This window comes from Leptinotarsa decemlineata, unplaced genomic scaffold, assembly GCF_025532065.1.
Source record: "Leptinotarsa decemlineata unplaced genomic scaffold, Ldec_3_MD MMD2_P_RNA_scaffold_5, whole genome shotgun sequence".
Lineage (NCBI taxonomy): Eukaryota > Metazoa > Arthropoda > Insecta > Coleoptera > Chrysomelidae > Leptinotarsa > Leptinotarsa decemlineata.
The window spans coordinates 16425401-16444041 of NW_027412532.1; the positions used below are offsets into that span (position 1 = coordinate 16425401).

An 18641-nucleotide genomic window follows, 5' to 3' on the forward strand; every position below is an offset into this window, starting at 1 on the left:
TCTTGACAGTTCCTTACCATATTTAATTTTGTCAGATTTTTTCTCCACTGGAGAGGCAGATGTTGAGCAAAGGAGGTGAAGGAAAATCAATAAGGTAGCTATGGAACACATTACCTACCTGAAAAAAAAGAGAGTTTTTTAAACCTTTGCAAGAGAAACGTTGAATAGGCGAATATGGTAAATCTGTGAGTTCAGTTGAACTGTCTTGAGAGTTAACATGTAGGTTGAGAATAACATAATATTGTTGACAATGCTCCTTGTGGGGTATTAGAGGTCAGACTTCAATCGTCTGAAATTATTAAAATAGACCACTCGTGATACTAACAATCAAAACTTTGTGAATAACTCTTTTAGATTTTACAAGTTTTTTTTCACTATTCTACGGATTTGAATGTAATATTAGGTTGATTCAGAAGTTTTGTCCGTTTTAATGAGTCTACTATAAACTGTAATATCTCACTGAATTCTAATCCAATTAAATCGAAATAAGCGCCATGTGAACCAGTGTACTTTTGCCAACGAGACACAAGTCGATTATTTCCGTCAGCATGAAAATTGTGTGGTCGGGATTTGATGAAGTAGAACAAAGACAATTTTTGCCTGCTCCTGATTGGCGACGGTACTACTGGTGAGAAAGTTGTCGAAGTGTTTGAAAAGATGGTAGTCGACTGGTAGCCTGGTGAATTACACCTAAAGCAACCATGGTCTTTTTTGGTGGAGTTTCGCCTATAGGAAGTACCTGTGTGACCAACTACTGTCCTGAATGTCTGCTGTTGTCATAGAGGATCCACTTTTATCACACATGACGATCTGATCAAAAAAGGATCGTTTTGGTTGCGCGAAAGCAAACATACTTCGAAACGTGACAGTTTCTGTCGTTTGTACAAATCATGGGAGACCCACTTTTCGAGCTTTTCGAACTTTCCAGTACATTTATAACCATCAAAAACCGCATTGTGATAGGTCTGTCTCCACCAGGGTTCTTAAATCTTCGTTATGGATTACTTTAGGTTGACCACTTCGGGGCTCATCCACGAGGCTAAAATTTCCGGAACGAAATTTCGCAATTTCGGGCTGTTTCGGCAGCGCTTTGGTTCAATTTGTATAAGTAGAGAAAAATTGGCCAAACGACATCATATAGTGATGGGATGAAAAGAGGCAAAACATTGACATTCAGAAAAAAATCAATGTATAGAGTACAAACTTCTCTATCGATCAGTAAGTTTAAAAAAAACTGTTTTTCCGTTAATCAGCTGTCGCCCCCATACGAACGACAACTCTCAGAAGTTGAGAAACTTGTGCGGGCTAAGGACTAACGAGGTCTTACCTTTTAACGGATAAAACTTCTGAAACAACCTAATAGTTATTATCCTCATAAAATTTTCAAAACAATATATCTAATTTTTATCAGAGAATGATTTGTTCTCCCTACAAACTTGATACTGGTTTACTCGTCTTTTCAAATTTATGTATATTTCATATGATTTTTTACCAACTTATTTTCATTTTTCTTATAAATTTCAGTGATCAAAGGTTTCATTCAGATTGATAACTTATTCTGGACAATGGAATTTTTAGTACAGTATAAATCACTATTTGTTGTCCGCGGATTCGACCGCGTGGAATTTGGTTTGTCGCATTGAGTTCCGTGACAGACCATTTTAAATAAATAGTTACAATATTTTTTTATCAACTCAAAATTTCAGGTTTCCAACTTCAAAACTGACGAAATTCAATACAATCTTTGAACCTATATTTTTCCTTCTTGGATGTGTAAATTCCTGGTTTCCTTTCTTGATGCTTACGCTATACAAAAAACCTACCTACCTATTTCAAGGTTATATGTTCAGTAGCTTCGGCTGCATGTCAATATAAGAGCGGGCAACAGCTAGTAATATATATTTTTAATTAAAAATACAGTAACTAAAAAAATATGCCAACTGCACTTAGTAATGAATAGCTTTGAGAATCAAATTATGTTAACTATGAAGAAATTCGCAAAATAACACACCCGTCAACGACGTCTGCCTGCGTTCGGCTCGCGTTCTTGGCGATGGCGCTTCATTGCTCAGACCGCTCCTCTACCTTCGCGCATCGTCCCCCGTCGTCTTACAGTATACGCGACGCGTAATAGCTTACTGCGTTGCATCAAGGAAATCTTATCTTGATGACTTTCAAACGATTCCCCCAAATTACTTAGTGTGAAAGACAAAGCTTATCTATATTAAATAATCAAAACGACAATTGTATAATGTTTTTTAAAGAATTTTACAAATATTCTAAAAGTGCAAAAAAGTATTCAATTTGAATGTATTTATGGCCCAGTATTTTGCATATAGTGGCTAGCACATAAGAGGCAGGTATATGCTATCGCGGACCTTTATTTATTACTATTTAAGATAAACAATCTTACGGTACATTATCTGCATGTAACTCCAACGGTATAGACAGAGCACGCCAAGATAGCTCTCAGAGAGCAAAAATTTTTCCGACTTACTTAATACTCATGACCAAAATTACACAAAACCTTTGTAAATCGTAGCCTACATGTTATTCTGATGTATAAGCTGTATTTATGTGAAATCCGTTCAGTAGTTTAGGCGTGAAAGAGCCACAAAGATACATACATTTATTTATTCTCACAAACTTTCAAATTTTCAATATTAGTATAGATGTAGATTATCGCTATTCTTCAAAAATAATCGTTATATGAAAGATTATTTTGTTTTTACTTTTGAACCCAGTTCAGTTGTATTGAAAATATTTTTTGGTATAATGAAATGAGATCTTGATATATATTTCGCATCACAAAATGACAAAATTTGTTATCTTTAAGCTGTCCAGTGAAAATCTCACAACAAAGTGGTTTTTGAAGAATATATACAGAAGATGGAACGAAATAGGTATAGTTTTATGTGCATAAACATGAATTGAGGAAAAATCATTACATCAAGTCATAATCTTGAGAAGACAAATCAATCTAAATGTTTTGATCGAGAGTGAAATCATGTTTGCGAGATTATTTCTAAACGCTGATAGTGAAAGCAAAAACATCTTTGTTAAGTATAATCATTTTCGTAATATCTTCTCAACTTAATCAAAGAACCACAATGAAAATATTTGAGAATGAAACAGTAGTAGTAGAATGAATAAACAATTAAAGAAATTGGACTTACCTACATGAAGGCTGTTGCACGTACCTAGATTTCTTGAAAACTAGTGACTGCATCGGGGATATGACCCTCAGAACAGGTAGCAGGTAGGTAGATTTCATTGACACCTTCTCAAATTGAAGCGGGTTATCGGGTTCCCAATGAGCTTTTAATTTTCGAAAACTACCGAAAAACGTAGTTGAGAGTATGTATTAGTGAAATTTTATGAATGACGACCTATATATATTGTTGAAAATTACTGAAGGTTTTTCTAACACCAAACCGTTATTTTAACACCTCGACACGTGTTTCGATCACTTAGTGATCATCTTCAAGAGGAAGATCAATCCGTTTGATCTTCCAGTAATATTCGTTACTACACTAGAGGTTCCAAACAGTGCATCAAAAGTATATACAGTGTTCTTCATATAGAGAATATTTCTATAAAAATCTTTCCATGAAATTAACTATATACAATTTCTTTTGCATTCTCAGAAATGTACTTGTGATGCACTGTTTGGAACCTTTGGTGTAGTAATGAATATTACTGGAGTTTCACCCTAACACCAAGACGTTATTTTTAACACCTCGACATGTGTTTCGATCACCAAGTGATCATCTACAAGAGGAAGATTAATCACTTGGTGATTGAAACAGTGTCGAGGTATTGAAAATAAATAACAGTTTGGTGTTGGGATGAAACTCCGGTAATATTTATTTTCAGAAATCTCGAAACCCTTCAGTAAATTCTTGTTGTAAAGTAGTTGCTTCCTGTTCAGGCGCAGTGGACCAATTTCACAATGTTAAGTTTAAAGTAACACCATATGAAACAAAACATATTTTATCAAATTTTCAAGGAATAAGTTATTTATTTTTGATTTAATTATGTAATTTTTTTGTCATTACTACTTACGAAATCAATATTTCTGATAAATTTAAGAAAATTTGAGATTCTTTCGGTTTTATTATCACTGAAAATAAACTTGAATCCTCTTTTCATTCCTTTGTTTCATAAATAGATACTGTAGTACATATTGTGAATCAATAATATTCATTTCTGTTGGCAAATAATAAAATATTTTACTCCTGATACAGACTCTGTAATGGTTTTCTAATTTTTTTGTAACTCATTCTTTTACAGCCTTTTGTTTGCATTTGTTGACATTGTCTGTAAAGAAAATACGCCAAAATTCAGTTATGTGGAGTATTCATGTGTGTTGTACCGGTATTTGGCATCGGAATATGTTTTTTTTCATTACATAATTGCCATTTGTTTTTAATTTACATTTATTTATGTATTAATTATTCGAGGCTCGCGATATTACTACAATTGTACATTCAGTGCTTCTGCTAGAAAGTCTTTGTATCCTGAATGATCATTTGAAAAATGTGTTTTGAATTTCTAACGCCATCGATGGGATCGACAGAGAACTCAATTCTCGAATCAAAGATAAAGGAGGCTCCCTAAGGCGGTCAATTGCAAAGCCAAGTTTCGAAATTCGTCCTGTCTCTCACAGCCACTTTCACTGAAAGACTTCGTTGTTTCCATAACCCCTTGAAATTTTTTAAAATACACCTCATTTCCAGTAAGATTTCTCCACGTCGTCCAACTTCCAGTTTGATAGGGAGGCAATCAGTAATCAATTATTGTTTGAGTGGAACGAGCTAGTACTGACTTCAAACTATAAACAAATCAATCAATCTTTTACGATTCAAGTTTTGGTCAATATCAGAAAGCAGATAGAAAGAACCCATTTATTGAATGCATTTCTGGCACAGCCTGCTCTAACCGATGAGGGTGAATGATTTGTGGAACTCAGTGACTGCAATTTCCAGCCTATGTTCAAATGACGATTTTAGTCTAGCAGAATATCCATGAATAGCACGTTAACTGCATTTGCTGATAGATCATACCATTTTCTCATATGACCTCCAAATAACGTTACATTTCAACGATATTCATGATATCACAACCTAAGCGACATATAAAACAGAGCAGACTATATCAATTATTTGAAATTTCGGACAAGCTGTGATGACAATATCCATAATATCAACTGGTTAAAATTTTCCAATATTAGTGATGAGCCAGATGATGAAGCCGAGGCTTTTGTAATAAGCAAAAGCCTTAGTCATATTATAAACGAACCAATATCACCAGGGCACCAGAAAAAATTTAGTAGTCCTCCGGATCAACCTTCAATTATTCATCCTACACAGTTATCGTAAATTCTCCATTTGAAATTTATTGTACTGAGTGTCAAATTGGATCCTAATGTCTTGCACAATAATGAAATTGGTAAGGAAAAAAGAGCTTGTCAGAAATTTGGACACCAAGGGCAAAACACAAGCACTACAGAAAAATCCTTGAGGCGCTCCAAGATCGGTGTCTGTGCGAATGTAGCGATACACATTGAATTTGAAACGTTGTCAGGAAGTTTAGTCCACATAAACGCAGTTCTGCAAAGTGAAGAGTTCTTGAACAGTGAAGTTCGAGGTACACTAAGTTGAACATCAAAATGATGAGCAGCCACAGTCCGTCACGTATTTCTGATATGGACCTACTGCTCTTGGTGTAACCAAATGTGCCACGTCACTTGAACACTTCCCGTGAAAGTATCTCTAGAAAAGAGACAATCAGGCAGATGGCTCTTTTCGGGATAGAATCCAGCAGCTTCGGGGTATGCTTAGGGGCGAAGCTTCATACATGAGAACAATACTCCAGAGAAGGTCTGCTCTGAGCTTTACAAAGCATCAAAAGTTGCTGAGGTGTGTACAGTGTTCCAAGCTTTTGAGAAGCAGCCTTTGCAATTCCAGCAACATAATTGTACCAAGACATATTGGTGTCCATTTTAATCCCCAACAAAATTATCGCAGCACAAAGCGGAATTGTCTGACCTGACATTATTATATCCGGTTCGGAGACCTTTACCTTTTTAGAGAAAACCGATGCCTGAATTTTTATGGCATTGAATTGAACCTGGTTACTTTCATACCAATTCGAAATCACTTCTAGATCGTCATTGAGATATGCAACATTCTGTTGTCGGTGAAGATGTGCATCCGCAGCCGAGTCCTAGAATCCAAATGGAATGACGAGACAAGTGTGCTGTCGTCAGCAAAGCAATATATTTGATTCTTGTGTGCTTCGTTGATATACAATAAAAAGAGGTATCTTTTCTGAATGGAATGTATGCATACTGAGTATGTTTAGAAAATGGCTCTGTCTATGTGAATGAAGTCGGAAATAGACTTCGAAAAATAACATCAACGCTGATGTTCCCCAGGGATTCATATTGTGTATTTTCTATAATGTTAACCAATTTGGTACTGAAGAGCCTTAGGGCAAGTGTCTTAAGGCGAAACACGTGTATACCAGTTAGGGTGACAGTGTTCCATGTGAGTACAATTTATTACCATTCATTCAAAGTAGAACTCATGTGAATGATATCTGATTGTTATTCCTCCACGAATGTTCGATAAACAAACTGAATAGAGAAAAGTATCTTCTGTATAATTAAGTGTTCATATAGAAGTATTTGTTTCCAAAGAATTTTTTCTTTCGTGTAATTCAATGTTTATATGAAAGTAGCTGTTTCAGGAGGACTTTCTTTCAGTTTGTGTCTGAAAGTTACTTCTTTGCATGATCTACACATCCATGTATAGAGTTACTTATTTTCAAATTGATTAATCCTTCCTTTCTTTGGAAGATTCTCTCATCCATTTTTTTGTATCAGATGGAGTAGTAGAAAGCCATGAACTATACTATTCCTGAACTATTTTATTTTGATATAATTCTAAGGATTTCTCTATATTACCTATACCTATATATTCATCAAAGAAAATTTAAAATTCAACTACCAATCCAATTGGAGCATTGAAAAAATGAATATACGAGGTCTTTTGAAAAATTAGGTAATTTTCATTTATTTTCAAAATATATTTATTCATTCATCAATTTTTACTTTGTCCTTCCAAAGTAGTTCCCGTCAGATATGATAATTTTTCCAACCCTGATATACAGTTCTTGGTATGTCCTTTAGCTCTCTCAGCGATTGGGTTTTTATCTACTTAATCGTCCTAAAACCATCCTTTCATGGATCTCATTGATCTCGGCAACAGGAAAAAGTCGAAGGGGGTCATATCTGGTGAATGCGATGGATGAAGCATGATTTCGGTGTTGTTTTCGACCTACAAATCACAAACAAGCAATGCATTATCGTGTGCAGAAGCCATGAACTGTTTTTCTGTAATACCGGACATTTTCTTCGTATTGTTTCTCGTATACGGGGCATAACTTCAAGATAATACTCCTTATTGACCGTACGACCATGTGGTAAAAACTCCTGATGCACTACGCCACAGTAATCGAAGAGGACAGTGAGCAAAACCTTGATATTTGATTGAACTTGGCGTGCTTTTATTGGTCTTGGCTCTTCTGAGTTCTTGCATGGGACGATTGGACTTTGGTTTCGATATCATAACCAAATACAACCAGTTATGACCCTTGCAAGCAAATCTGGATCGCCGTTGACGTTATTCAACATTTCCTGAGCGATGCTAATGCGACGGTTTTTTTGGTCAATATTCAGGAATGAACCTTGCTGCCACACGCTTCATGCTCAAAATTTTCGAAAAAATTGAATGGCATGAGCCAACCGATGTGCCAATATTCCTCAGCGACTTCTCTAAAGGTGACTCGACGATTCTTCATGAATCGTTTCTTCACTCTCTGAATATTTTCGTCAGTTGTTGATGTGCTGGGGGGTTCAAGGCCAGCGTCGTCATTCACATCTTCTTGGCCTTCTGTGAAAATCGTGTACCACTTGTAAACATTTTCCTGACTCAGAGTACAATCAATGTATGCCACTGTCAACATTTCAAGTGATTTTGAGTACTTATTTCCATTTTCAACACAAAATTTCATGAAAATTCTCTGATCCATTTTTTTCGATTGCAGAAAATAGCTGAACATGCAAAACATTTGAAACACTTAAACAATTAACTTATGTTCGAGATGAGTGTACCATCATGAGAAAATAAAAAAATTCTCTAATCGAACCTCATTCTTTGAACAGACCTTGTATTTTCAATTCTTTTCTTAAGTGATTCAGAGATATTCAGATTCATGCGAATATATAAAAATATATTTTGTGATTATTCACTATCCTCAATAATTTCCAATTGAACACAAAGAGATAGCATTGGACAGACATATCTCGTGAAAACTGACGATCGTTAATTCTGTGACACCATCAATTAAGAAGCAATAAATTGGAAAATGGTGCAATAATGAACCTCATAAAATAGAGAAACTTGATAAACCAATTATTGTTGAAGTCAGAACGGAGATTAGTTGTCCAGCCACCCCTGGTTTAATTTAATACATATTAGTATGCCGCTGAGAAGAAAACCCACGTAGTTTCACTTCTGTTATTCCTTCAGTTATAAATATGTGACGCATTTCATTCATTTTCTTGTCATTTTTCTTTCATCTTTTACTTCGTCCGTGAAAAAACGAAAGAATAATGAATCCGCCAACAAAAGAAAATTTGAGATGTGACTTGACTTGGATGTGATTCAGAGCAGGCACTAATATCGCTTCATTGCGAATGAGCTTAATTCAAATCCAGAGCCGGGTTTAGAAGTCGAAATAGAAATGAACGATAGTTGGTCGGTTGATGTTTTTCAGCTTTCTATTTTTATACAAATAGTATAGAAATAGAACTTCAAAATTATTTTTCCCTAAAAACTAAACTCTTTCATGAATAAACTGCTTTCATTCAACTAGATGAATATAAACTTTGTCAACAAAAAAAAGAGAAGGGAAAGGCAGAAAAAAAATGTTGATCAAATATTTTTTATTTCATTTTTAAGAGACTGCAAATATTGTAGTCTTTTCAACGGTCAAAGTACAGTACAATAATACCCTGCTTCAAAGCTTGATACCAAACAGTTGTTGGACTACAGTGTAGGGATGAACTACGATGTCTAACAGGCCTTCTTACAGGTCACTGTCCTTCAAATCATCATATACAGAGACCCGGACTGTCGGAAGACAGTGGTTATCGCCTCTGTTTGGGAAATGATGAAACAGCAGAGTACATACTTTGTACCGAATCGGGGGCCGAATCAAGTTTTTAGAGTTCAGCAGAGCGGTACTCTTACCATATGGGTAATCTGGGTTCATTTGGTGAGTGTGAATAGGTGTGAGCCACAATAAACCCTTGCAGGTTGCGGTAGAGTGTCGAATAGACCCACTCACGTTGGACCTAACCTAACCTAACAGTACGAAAATACCTCCGTCGTGATCTCGAGGGTGACAACGTTGTTCCGATGCGCCATAGTTGTACCCTCAGCAAGGAGTTTTACCTTGTCTGTCTTCAATTAACACCCGAGTGGAATAAACTAGATTTAGACAGACAAATTCAGAACTGGTGGCCCCCAATGAAGTGACAAAGTGGCTAGAGTGCTAACGCCTCAGTCTATCTTCTATTTCTCCGACCTTAGTGAATTTTTGGCCTGCAATATTCCCTGTTTCTGAGGATCATACCCTATTATGGTTTTTTCACCACAAACTTCGTTTATTTAATAAACCATCTCAAAATCATACTAGGTATAAGTTTAGTGACATTCACTTTGGCATAGCTCAGACTGCTGTCTAGAACTTTCGTTATTTTTGTAATTGACTAATAAGTCAGATAGAGGAATAGGTCCGTCTACTTATTGAACCTTATTTTTTCTATAAATGAGTTAAGAGGTAGAAAAAAGTTCTATAGGCACTTTAGGCATGCTCCTTGGCTGTCTTACCAGGCACTATAAGATATTAATCACATGATGTTTTTAGCAACTTTTCGACTCCTACCTTTTTCCTGATGACGCTTGGTGTAGTTTTTCAACATTATTGTACTGGTACATGAATATATTTAATGTACATTGTCCTCGGACAACGGACACTGATGAGTAGATGAGTGTCTTGCAAGTCAGCTGTTGGCATTGTGCTTCACATGTTCAGAACTGGACATTGATAGACACTGTTGGAAGACTTCTTCGCTTGGTTCTTATGGTGTTGATTCACTAACAGATCATACGCTCACTTGGTGAATTCTTCTTTTGTGATACATTTTTGTTAAGCATGAGTCCACAATTCATTGTATCATTTAGGAGCCACGTTAGAATTTTACCCTTCTTATACTCTGCAAATGGGCCTTTATACAGATATCTTAACTTAGACATCGTCCCAATCTTCAGGCACTCTCTTAGTTCATTCACGAAATATCGAACTCCTAAGGGAAAAACAACTGTTTTCTATTTCAAATTATGACACTTCATTTGAAAATCAAGAATTTGATATGTTCGTTGAATGGATGCGGCACAAATATGCGAAAATAGTTTCAAACAAAATTTTCGTTACCTCACAAAATTTAATCCTTCAAACACAGTGCTAAATTCAGTAGACCTAGCTGACAAATTATCAAATCTGAATATCAAAAATAATATCAAACTAGTATCGTTCGACGTAAAAAACATGTTTACTAACATCCCATCAGACGAATGTCTTCCCCTCGTGAAATAAAGAGTCATACAAATCCATATATAACTACCGAATTTTTCTCTCCTTGGTACATGTCTGAAACAAAATTTCTTCAAATATAATAATAATTTTTACTTGCAAAACTCAGGTCTCCCTATGGACTCACCATTAAGATCCATTCTGGTAGATATTTTCATGAACACACTAGAACACACTCGCATCCTTAATACCCCCCTTTCACAGAAACACATTGTGTTCTGGTTCAGATATGTTGATGACGTACTGGTTGGTTTTGATGATTCAAACAGACAAATTGATCAATTTTTAAACTTTTTCAATAGTCTATATAACAAAAATAAGTTCACAGTAGAAATCGAACAATACAAGGAGCTTAACTTCTTAGATTTGAATATTTCAAGAGTTAATAGTGGTATTTAATTCAATATCTACCGGAAAAAACACGTTCACAGATTGTGCAATTCCCTTTGACTCTTTCAGTCCGGTCTCACATAAGTTATCCGCGTTTAGGTCAATGATACACAGAGCTTTCGCAATCCCTTTACCGGAAAAGAATTTCCAAGATGAAATAAAAATAATTGAACAAATTGCAGTGAACAATCAGATACCAATTTTCCTAATAGAAAAGATAATATCAAACCATAAGATAAATGAAGATAACCTCAAAATCCTACATATATGTAATAAAGGAAGAAAAATGAATCTTTTGGAGGCCATGGAAATTAACAAATCAATTAAAAACCAGAAACATATACCCCTAAGCGAGCAACTTGATTTATGTAGGTCTCCTCACTTGAATTTATGAGTTTAACAACCCCTAGAATTTTCAGGATTGTATTTTAAGTTGCCATCCTGTCTCTCAAATACCTGTCCTTGAAGCATACCTGAAAATTCTATAAAATCGATGTTTCAATATTCAGATTTTAGTTTTATACTTGATAATGGGATGAAACCCGAAACCCGTCGTATAAATAATATTTTCCAGTGGTATTTAGACAAAAGTGTTTTTATTCCTTTCATTTAAATCCAAATAATGTTCGAGAACCTTCCATGAGTGAATAAAACAAAAGATAGACATGAATGCATTGAGTAAAATAATTTCAAAGTATTACTGAAGTGATAAAATGGTGCTCACGAATTTAAATGTATACCAGAAAATATGTAAGATATGATTATTTGGTGTGAATCAAACATGTTGAAAAGCATAATGATTCAAATGAAACTTGAGTGGCAGTTTCAATGAGAGTTTCATTATTTTTGAATACAGCGTGTTAAATATTTTGAGAAACATGACGATATTATGCAGTTGAATTTGCGTAATCCTGAATATTCTGTATTTTTACAATGTGAATAGTAAATATTCTCTTGAATAAGCCCGGTTATAGTTATTTATTTATATTTGTATGTTGTATTCCAGGGCGAAAATTTCTTCTTCTATTTCACAACATTTGAAGGCAATAAACGATATGAAATAACCCCCTAATGTATCGGCTCCAATGAACTTTCAAAATTTCATTTTCGACTTGAGAATAGTCTGAATATCCTAAAATGAGATTAGTTCATTTTTGTTTGCTCATATATCATTTATTTTGAGTTCAATAGCATTCTTTCATAGTTTTTGAAGATCTTCCTGGGAATTTCTTCCACAATCTGAAAAAAAAATGAAAATTAAAGCAATGAACAAGAAAGTTGGAAAATAAATCGAATCAAAGAAGATACACTTCTGGCCATAACTAATTTTTGAGTTCTGAGGATGGAGGCAGATTTTGACCGAAACGTATAAATGAGTGACTGTGCGATTCTTAACTTTTATTGATAGGCAACATTTTGAAATATGACAAGTTGGAATGAATGTCTCATTTTTTTTTGTGAAAAATAGATGAATTCACACAGTAACTTACCGGGGTGAACTGGAAGTTAGTTCATCAAATAAAGAAATATTCTTCTGAGATTCATAATTCTGATGTTTTGATGAAATAACATTTTTGAAATAACCTGGCAGGAATTACTTTGTTATAAAGACTGAATTACTTCATATATTTTTCAAACCTACCATCTGAAATTATTCCTTACTTTGTTTTCATCACATGTATTTATGCACACATTCCCCTTTGTATGTTTTGCTTTGTAATCTTCGTGAAATTCAAATCATTATTTCTAGGTATATGAACCTACCTTGGACAAATGACAGAGTGGATAACGGTGAAGATTGGAAAAAACGTATATACAATGGATTGCAAAAACTTTTTGAAACACACGTACTCAAAATTCGTTTAGCGAATTTCAATTCATCACCCTCTGAAGGTGTGTATAGATATTTTATATAATTTTAATTTTTCAATTTACTTTTTCCTCGAAGATGAATTTTAGAAAATAATGATTTTCAATAAAATAATTTCAACTTGTTGAATAAGAGCTGATGCATTACTAAACTGACCATTCTTTTTTTCAACTCAAAACGGGACGTCCATATATAACATACCTATGTATGGATGTATGTATGGTCCATACAGTACGGACCATACTCCATACTGTATTGACTCATTAGAGCAATTTTTAATAATAATAATAATGATTCGTCTTTATTATTTTCTTTAATTAACAGTTCGATACAAAATTTTTTTATTACAGAAAATTAAAAGGCGAAGTTCAGTTTTTTTTCATCTGAGGGCGATGAAAATAACCTGTCCTTCCACTTAACCTCGACAGTGGTTAATGAGACAGTAATTATCAAATTATATGCAACATATTATATTTCTAGTCGTATTTATATTTTTCGAAGGAACAAATTTGCTTTGATAAAGATGGTGATGATTTTAAATTAGAGTGAACTTCTTGGCACGATTTGTTTATATTGATCGTCGTTATCAACATCGCCTTCAGAACTGAAACCTGCAAGTGATTTTTTTCAGACGTCCACAATTTATTTATTGAAGAAAATATTCTTTCTACTGGAGCATTTGTACCAGGTAGACATGAAATATATTCAATTGAAATACAAAAATTTACATGTTGCAGATTGTTGGTGCGAAAGTGTTTGAATACTTCCACCCAACGAGTTTCTGTGTGAACTTTCAAATTATTCCAGTCTGTAATTTTTCGTGGAGTGACGTAGTTTACAATTAATGAAAATTCGTCAAATACGTCTGTATCTTTAGTAATGTTGATATATTCCAATCAATATATCCAAAGCTTTTTGTACATCTTCCCACGTAGGTACTTTTCTTAAATCTGCCCAATAAAATATCTCCATTTCTCTAGTGAGAAAGTTAGTCCATTCTTCCACGACTTGTTTTATAAAATTCTGTAGCTGTTCTTTTCACAAAATCTTCATAAATATCATCTTTCAGTTTTATGAATAAATCACGAACAGTGAATGGAAGAAACTGATTGACTCATTTCTGAATCAAATTCTGAATAAGTTGATTGATTTTTTTGCAGCGTCAATTGCCGATACAGTTACAGTTTGACCTTCATCCTTCAAAACAGCTTGGTGAAAACTTGCTGACTGATCGTATAAAAAACAAAGCCATAATTCAGATGTAGGATCTTCGAAAAAGTCTTTTGTTGATTTGGGACAGTTTTTAATGCTCAAAAAATTATTCTTCAACAGCTGGTGCATTTTCAAAACTCTCTCCAAAGCAGGCATCAGCGCAAGTCAGCGAGATTTGCTGTAGCCGAGAATTTTGTTGATGTTCTATTTCAGCTTCAGTGCAAAATTCCTTTAGAGCGTCAACTCCAACCGTATAAATATAAAAAAAAATAATATATGCTTTCGTAATCTAAATGTAGGCTGTCTGCAGCAGATTTTATAGAATTGTGAATTATATGGGCTCCACATCCAATACATAACAACGCTTTTTTTAGGGATGATTTTAGAAAACGGGACTATTTTACGTCCCAGATCATTATTTGGGGACAACGGGACAGATGGTCGAATAAAGGAACAGTACCGTTCAAAACGGGACGTCTGGTCACTTTATGAATTACAAATTGTATGCCATGAAATACTTATTTATTAGATTTTCAACCAGCTCCTTCAAAATGATGCTGTCATTCGGGTAGGTGTAGCAAAACAATCAAAACATATTTAGGTTCATAAGCTACATTGAAATTTCACAGCTGTATCTGAAAAAACTATCTACATATATAACTGTCTACATATATCTACACACAAAATGTCAATTTGAAAACTTCCCACCCTTAATATCTTCCTTCCAGTAAAAAATATGTGGAATTGTATTGTCAAGGGGACACTTTTGAAGACTATTTGTAGCCCTCATAGTTCAAGCTCCTAAAAGGAGTAGATGTTACCCTTGGAATTTTAAATGGGAAGGGGTCAAGTGTAACATCATTTTGATTAGCGTTCAATTCTGCTTCCAATGGTATCTTTCAAACTTGAAAAATGTTTTTTTTTTGTAATAGGTAGTATTTTTAATACTCTCTCTTCATGCACTTCGTGTTATTTCTTTCATTATCTTGAGTCTGAAGCAGGGTTTTCATACACAGAATACGGTAGGATAGATTCATGAATCTTGAGAACAGACGCTCTTGCATTTCAATTCGCACTAACAAAAATTATCTTGTGGATTAGTATATCCCAGTAATTTCACAGTTCTATTCAGAAAATCACATAACTTTCTTGAAACATGACGAAAGAGCTAAATAATCATTATCATTTCCAAACACTCAAACCGCAACTCTAAGATTGCTCATGTGAAATCCCTTAATCTCATTATAAACCATAATTGCCTGGAGCACCTGAAACACGAATACAGTTTCTGAAATTGTATAATAAATGAATGCGAGCTCAGGTCTTGCTAGAAACGAAATTTATATGGAAGGTTGAAAAGGGACTTAAACGTGTTCCAAGATTGAAATAACGATCAAGGTGATGAAATTGAATTATATGAATGAAACTAAAATGAAAATTTAGCGTGAGAGACTTTATTAAACATTCATGAGAGAAAACAGTTTATCAGAGAGCCAAACAGAAATTCTTATGTTTGTCTGATTTTCACTTATTCAATTATTACATTGAAAAACTTGTAATGCATTGTTTGTAACCTTTGGTGTAGTAATGAATATTACTGGAGTTTCATCACAATACCAAACCGTTATTTTAACACCTCAACACGTGTTTCGATCAGCAAGTGATCATCTTCAAGTGAAGATCAAACTTTCCTCTTGAAGATGATCACTTGGTGATCGAAATGCGTGTCGAGGTGTTAAAATAACAGTTTTGTGTTGGGGGAAAACTCCAGTAATATACTTTGGAAAACTGTTAATAGAATTCAGAGATTTATTAAATACCAGCCTGGATGATGTATGTCAAATTTGGAATAATGAAAACTTTTTTTTTCTACTCCCTCATTGCTCCCTTCCATCCTCCATGAAGATTTGATCGCGAAATCCTAGTACCGACACGGAATAAAATATTTTATTAATCAGTTGAAATGTTGGTTTATTAAAGATAATATTTGGATCGTTCAAAAGAAAAAAAACAACAGGACCAAAGTTTCTCAGTACTCTTCTTTTTTTCAATCCATTCCCAGAAGGATACTTTGAGTACTTTCTAGATATAGTTAGTCCTCTTATCATTCGCGTAGCGAAGAAGGGGGTCTGGACCCCCTTGAATTTCAAGACATTAAGCATGGAGCAGGTAAAAGAAAGAAAAGTCATCATTACTCTTGTTCTGTCCTGTACTGTAGTTTTCACACTGCTTTTTTAAAAATGAGTAAGAGAACCATTGATCAGTATCTGGACAGCCTCTGTCCACCGTTTCAGAGACCAATCCGCAGGTAGCTGTTCTCCTACCTATGAAATTCATGCACGTCATCCCTACATTTCCCGGCATCCCCATACGCCTCATACATCATTAGATCGCTGGTACTCATGCGGTATTGAGAACGTTTGACAGGTCCAATGCCATAATCAAACTATGTCTCACTCCTTTCTTATCTTTCACTCTATTCACAATTATTTCTACGGCCATACTAGAATTCACTCTAGCCGTAAATCCATACTGATCCCGGAAGAATTTCAACTCTCTTTCGCACCAGATTTGCACTCAACCGTTTAGACGCCTGTCTAACGTCTGTCCCATTTCAGTCAGCAAGCTGATAGGCCTGGGATTTCCGTCCTTCTTAGGTATCCACACAACCTTCGTTCTCTTTCATACATCCGGAAAGTACCTTTTATCTGTAGAGGCGTTAAATATTTCCAACAAGTAATCTCCCTTTCAGTCGGTTACCTTACGAATAACTCCGTTAGGCACCCCATCTATACCAGTCGCTTTCCCATTAGGCAGCTGTAAAACGACTGTGCGTAGCTCCCCAACCGAAAATGCCGGCTGATTCTCTCCCCATTCACCTATCACTTCTTCTCTAATCCAACGCTTGGCCGGCGTGTCGTTTGAGGGGTTGTCCTTGGGGAAGTACCTATTCAGCAGATACCTACAGGTTTCTTCCTTCCTATTCCCTTCGGTGTAGTTTTCGTCTCCTTTCGCAACGTTAGAAGGCACTTCTCGTCGTTGAGGAGCCGGTAGATGCAGTCCCATGGATTTTCATTCTGGATCCGCTCTACCCTCTCCTTCAACCAGGCTATTCTAGCATTCCCCATCATTCTTTCATGCCTATTTCTTGCCATTATGTAATGATTGTCAGTGGTGACATGATTTTTTTACTTTTTCTAAAGTCCTTCTCTTCTTATATTCCCAATTGTTCGGCCCTAGGCAGGATAATAAACACTGAAATTGTACTCGATACTTCTTAATGGAACCTCTGGCGTAAAATGCATCTAACGAAAACACTTTTCCAACACCAAAACAACAACTATGATCTCTCGACGTGCGTTTAGCTAACCAAGTTAGCGTCCTGGTATTGGGAAAGATTTCTCCATAGATTCACTGAAATTGTATATAAAAAACCTGTTTCTTTTTTATATCCATTATTTGATCATCTATAAAATATTATCAAACACAGTAGAACAAAGGTTTTCATTGTTTTATACTTTTTAGCCAGAGGCCGCCGTAAAAACAACATGTTCACCCAAATGCTCATGTTTGGATTAGTGACTGCGGCTATAATTGTCATACCAATGGGATTTCAGTTCCTTGCAATACTTGGAGGCAAAGCTTTACTCCTAGCAAAAATGGCTTTATTACTGACTTCCATTCAGGGATTGAAGAAAATAGCAACGAGCAACTACAACTATGGCCTCTACTCAACGTACGGACCTGGAAAAGGACCATGTAAGAAGTTGGATGAGGGTTGTGAAGATCCCTTTGATAGGGATATTTTTGTTTCTGTTGATATTGAAGGTGCAGACGGTGAGATTAGAAATGATCTTAGTATTAAAGCAGTACTACTTTGTGGTACCATTTATAATGTAATTGCATTCCGGTCATTCAGGTTATCGTGAATGTGGGAAAATTGTGTCACTACTAAAATTTGGTATCGTAAAATTCTTTGAATCACCTTTTTTACTCTAGAATCTGCGGCATCTTAGAAATTGACAGCGTTGATTTTCGACAGAGATAGTTCGAAGAAATAGAAATCATTCGGTTTTGACTCTATCGATTCCTTAAGAACACGACTGAAGAAAATTGGTATAGTTTATACTATGAGATGAAAGCATTACTTATCAAATGGCGTATATAAAATTTTGCATGAAAATTTATATGCGAATAAAGATGATACTAATACTTCATTGTTACCGGTAATGACTCTTGTTTTTATGCACTGTAAGCACCAGAAACTAAGCACAATATACTGCTTGAGTACCGAAATAAACCGAATTCTTCCAAAGTTATTTGTTCACGAAGTTCACGAAGAAAGTTGATTCGGTGTATAATGCAAAAAAATATGACGATCGCCACGAAAACTATTTGAGGACGTCCTGTTTATTTGTAGTTACACAAAGCATGACAAGGATAC

At 35.1% G+C, this 18641-nt stretch overlaps 1 protein-coding gene across 1 annotated transcript in view; it reads left to right on the top strand.

Moving 5' to 3' along the window:
- Nucleotides 1-18641, top strand: part of Osi23 (DUF1676 domain-containing protein Osi23) — a 32828-nt gene that overhangs the window by 13155 nt on the left and 1032 nt on the right. Inside the window, exons 3-4 of the mRNA XM_074169643.1 lie at nucleotides 12866-13008; nucleotides 17723-17956. Coding sequence (XP_074025744.1) covers nucleotides 12866-13008; nucleotides 17723-17956 — 377 coding nt within the window. The remainder of the gene's footprint in view (nucleotides 1-12865; nucleotides 13009-17722; nucleotides 17957-18641) is intronic.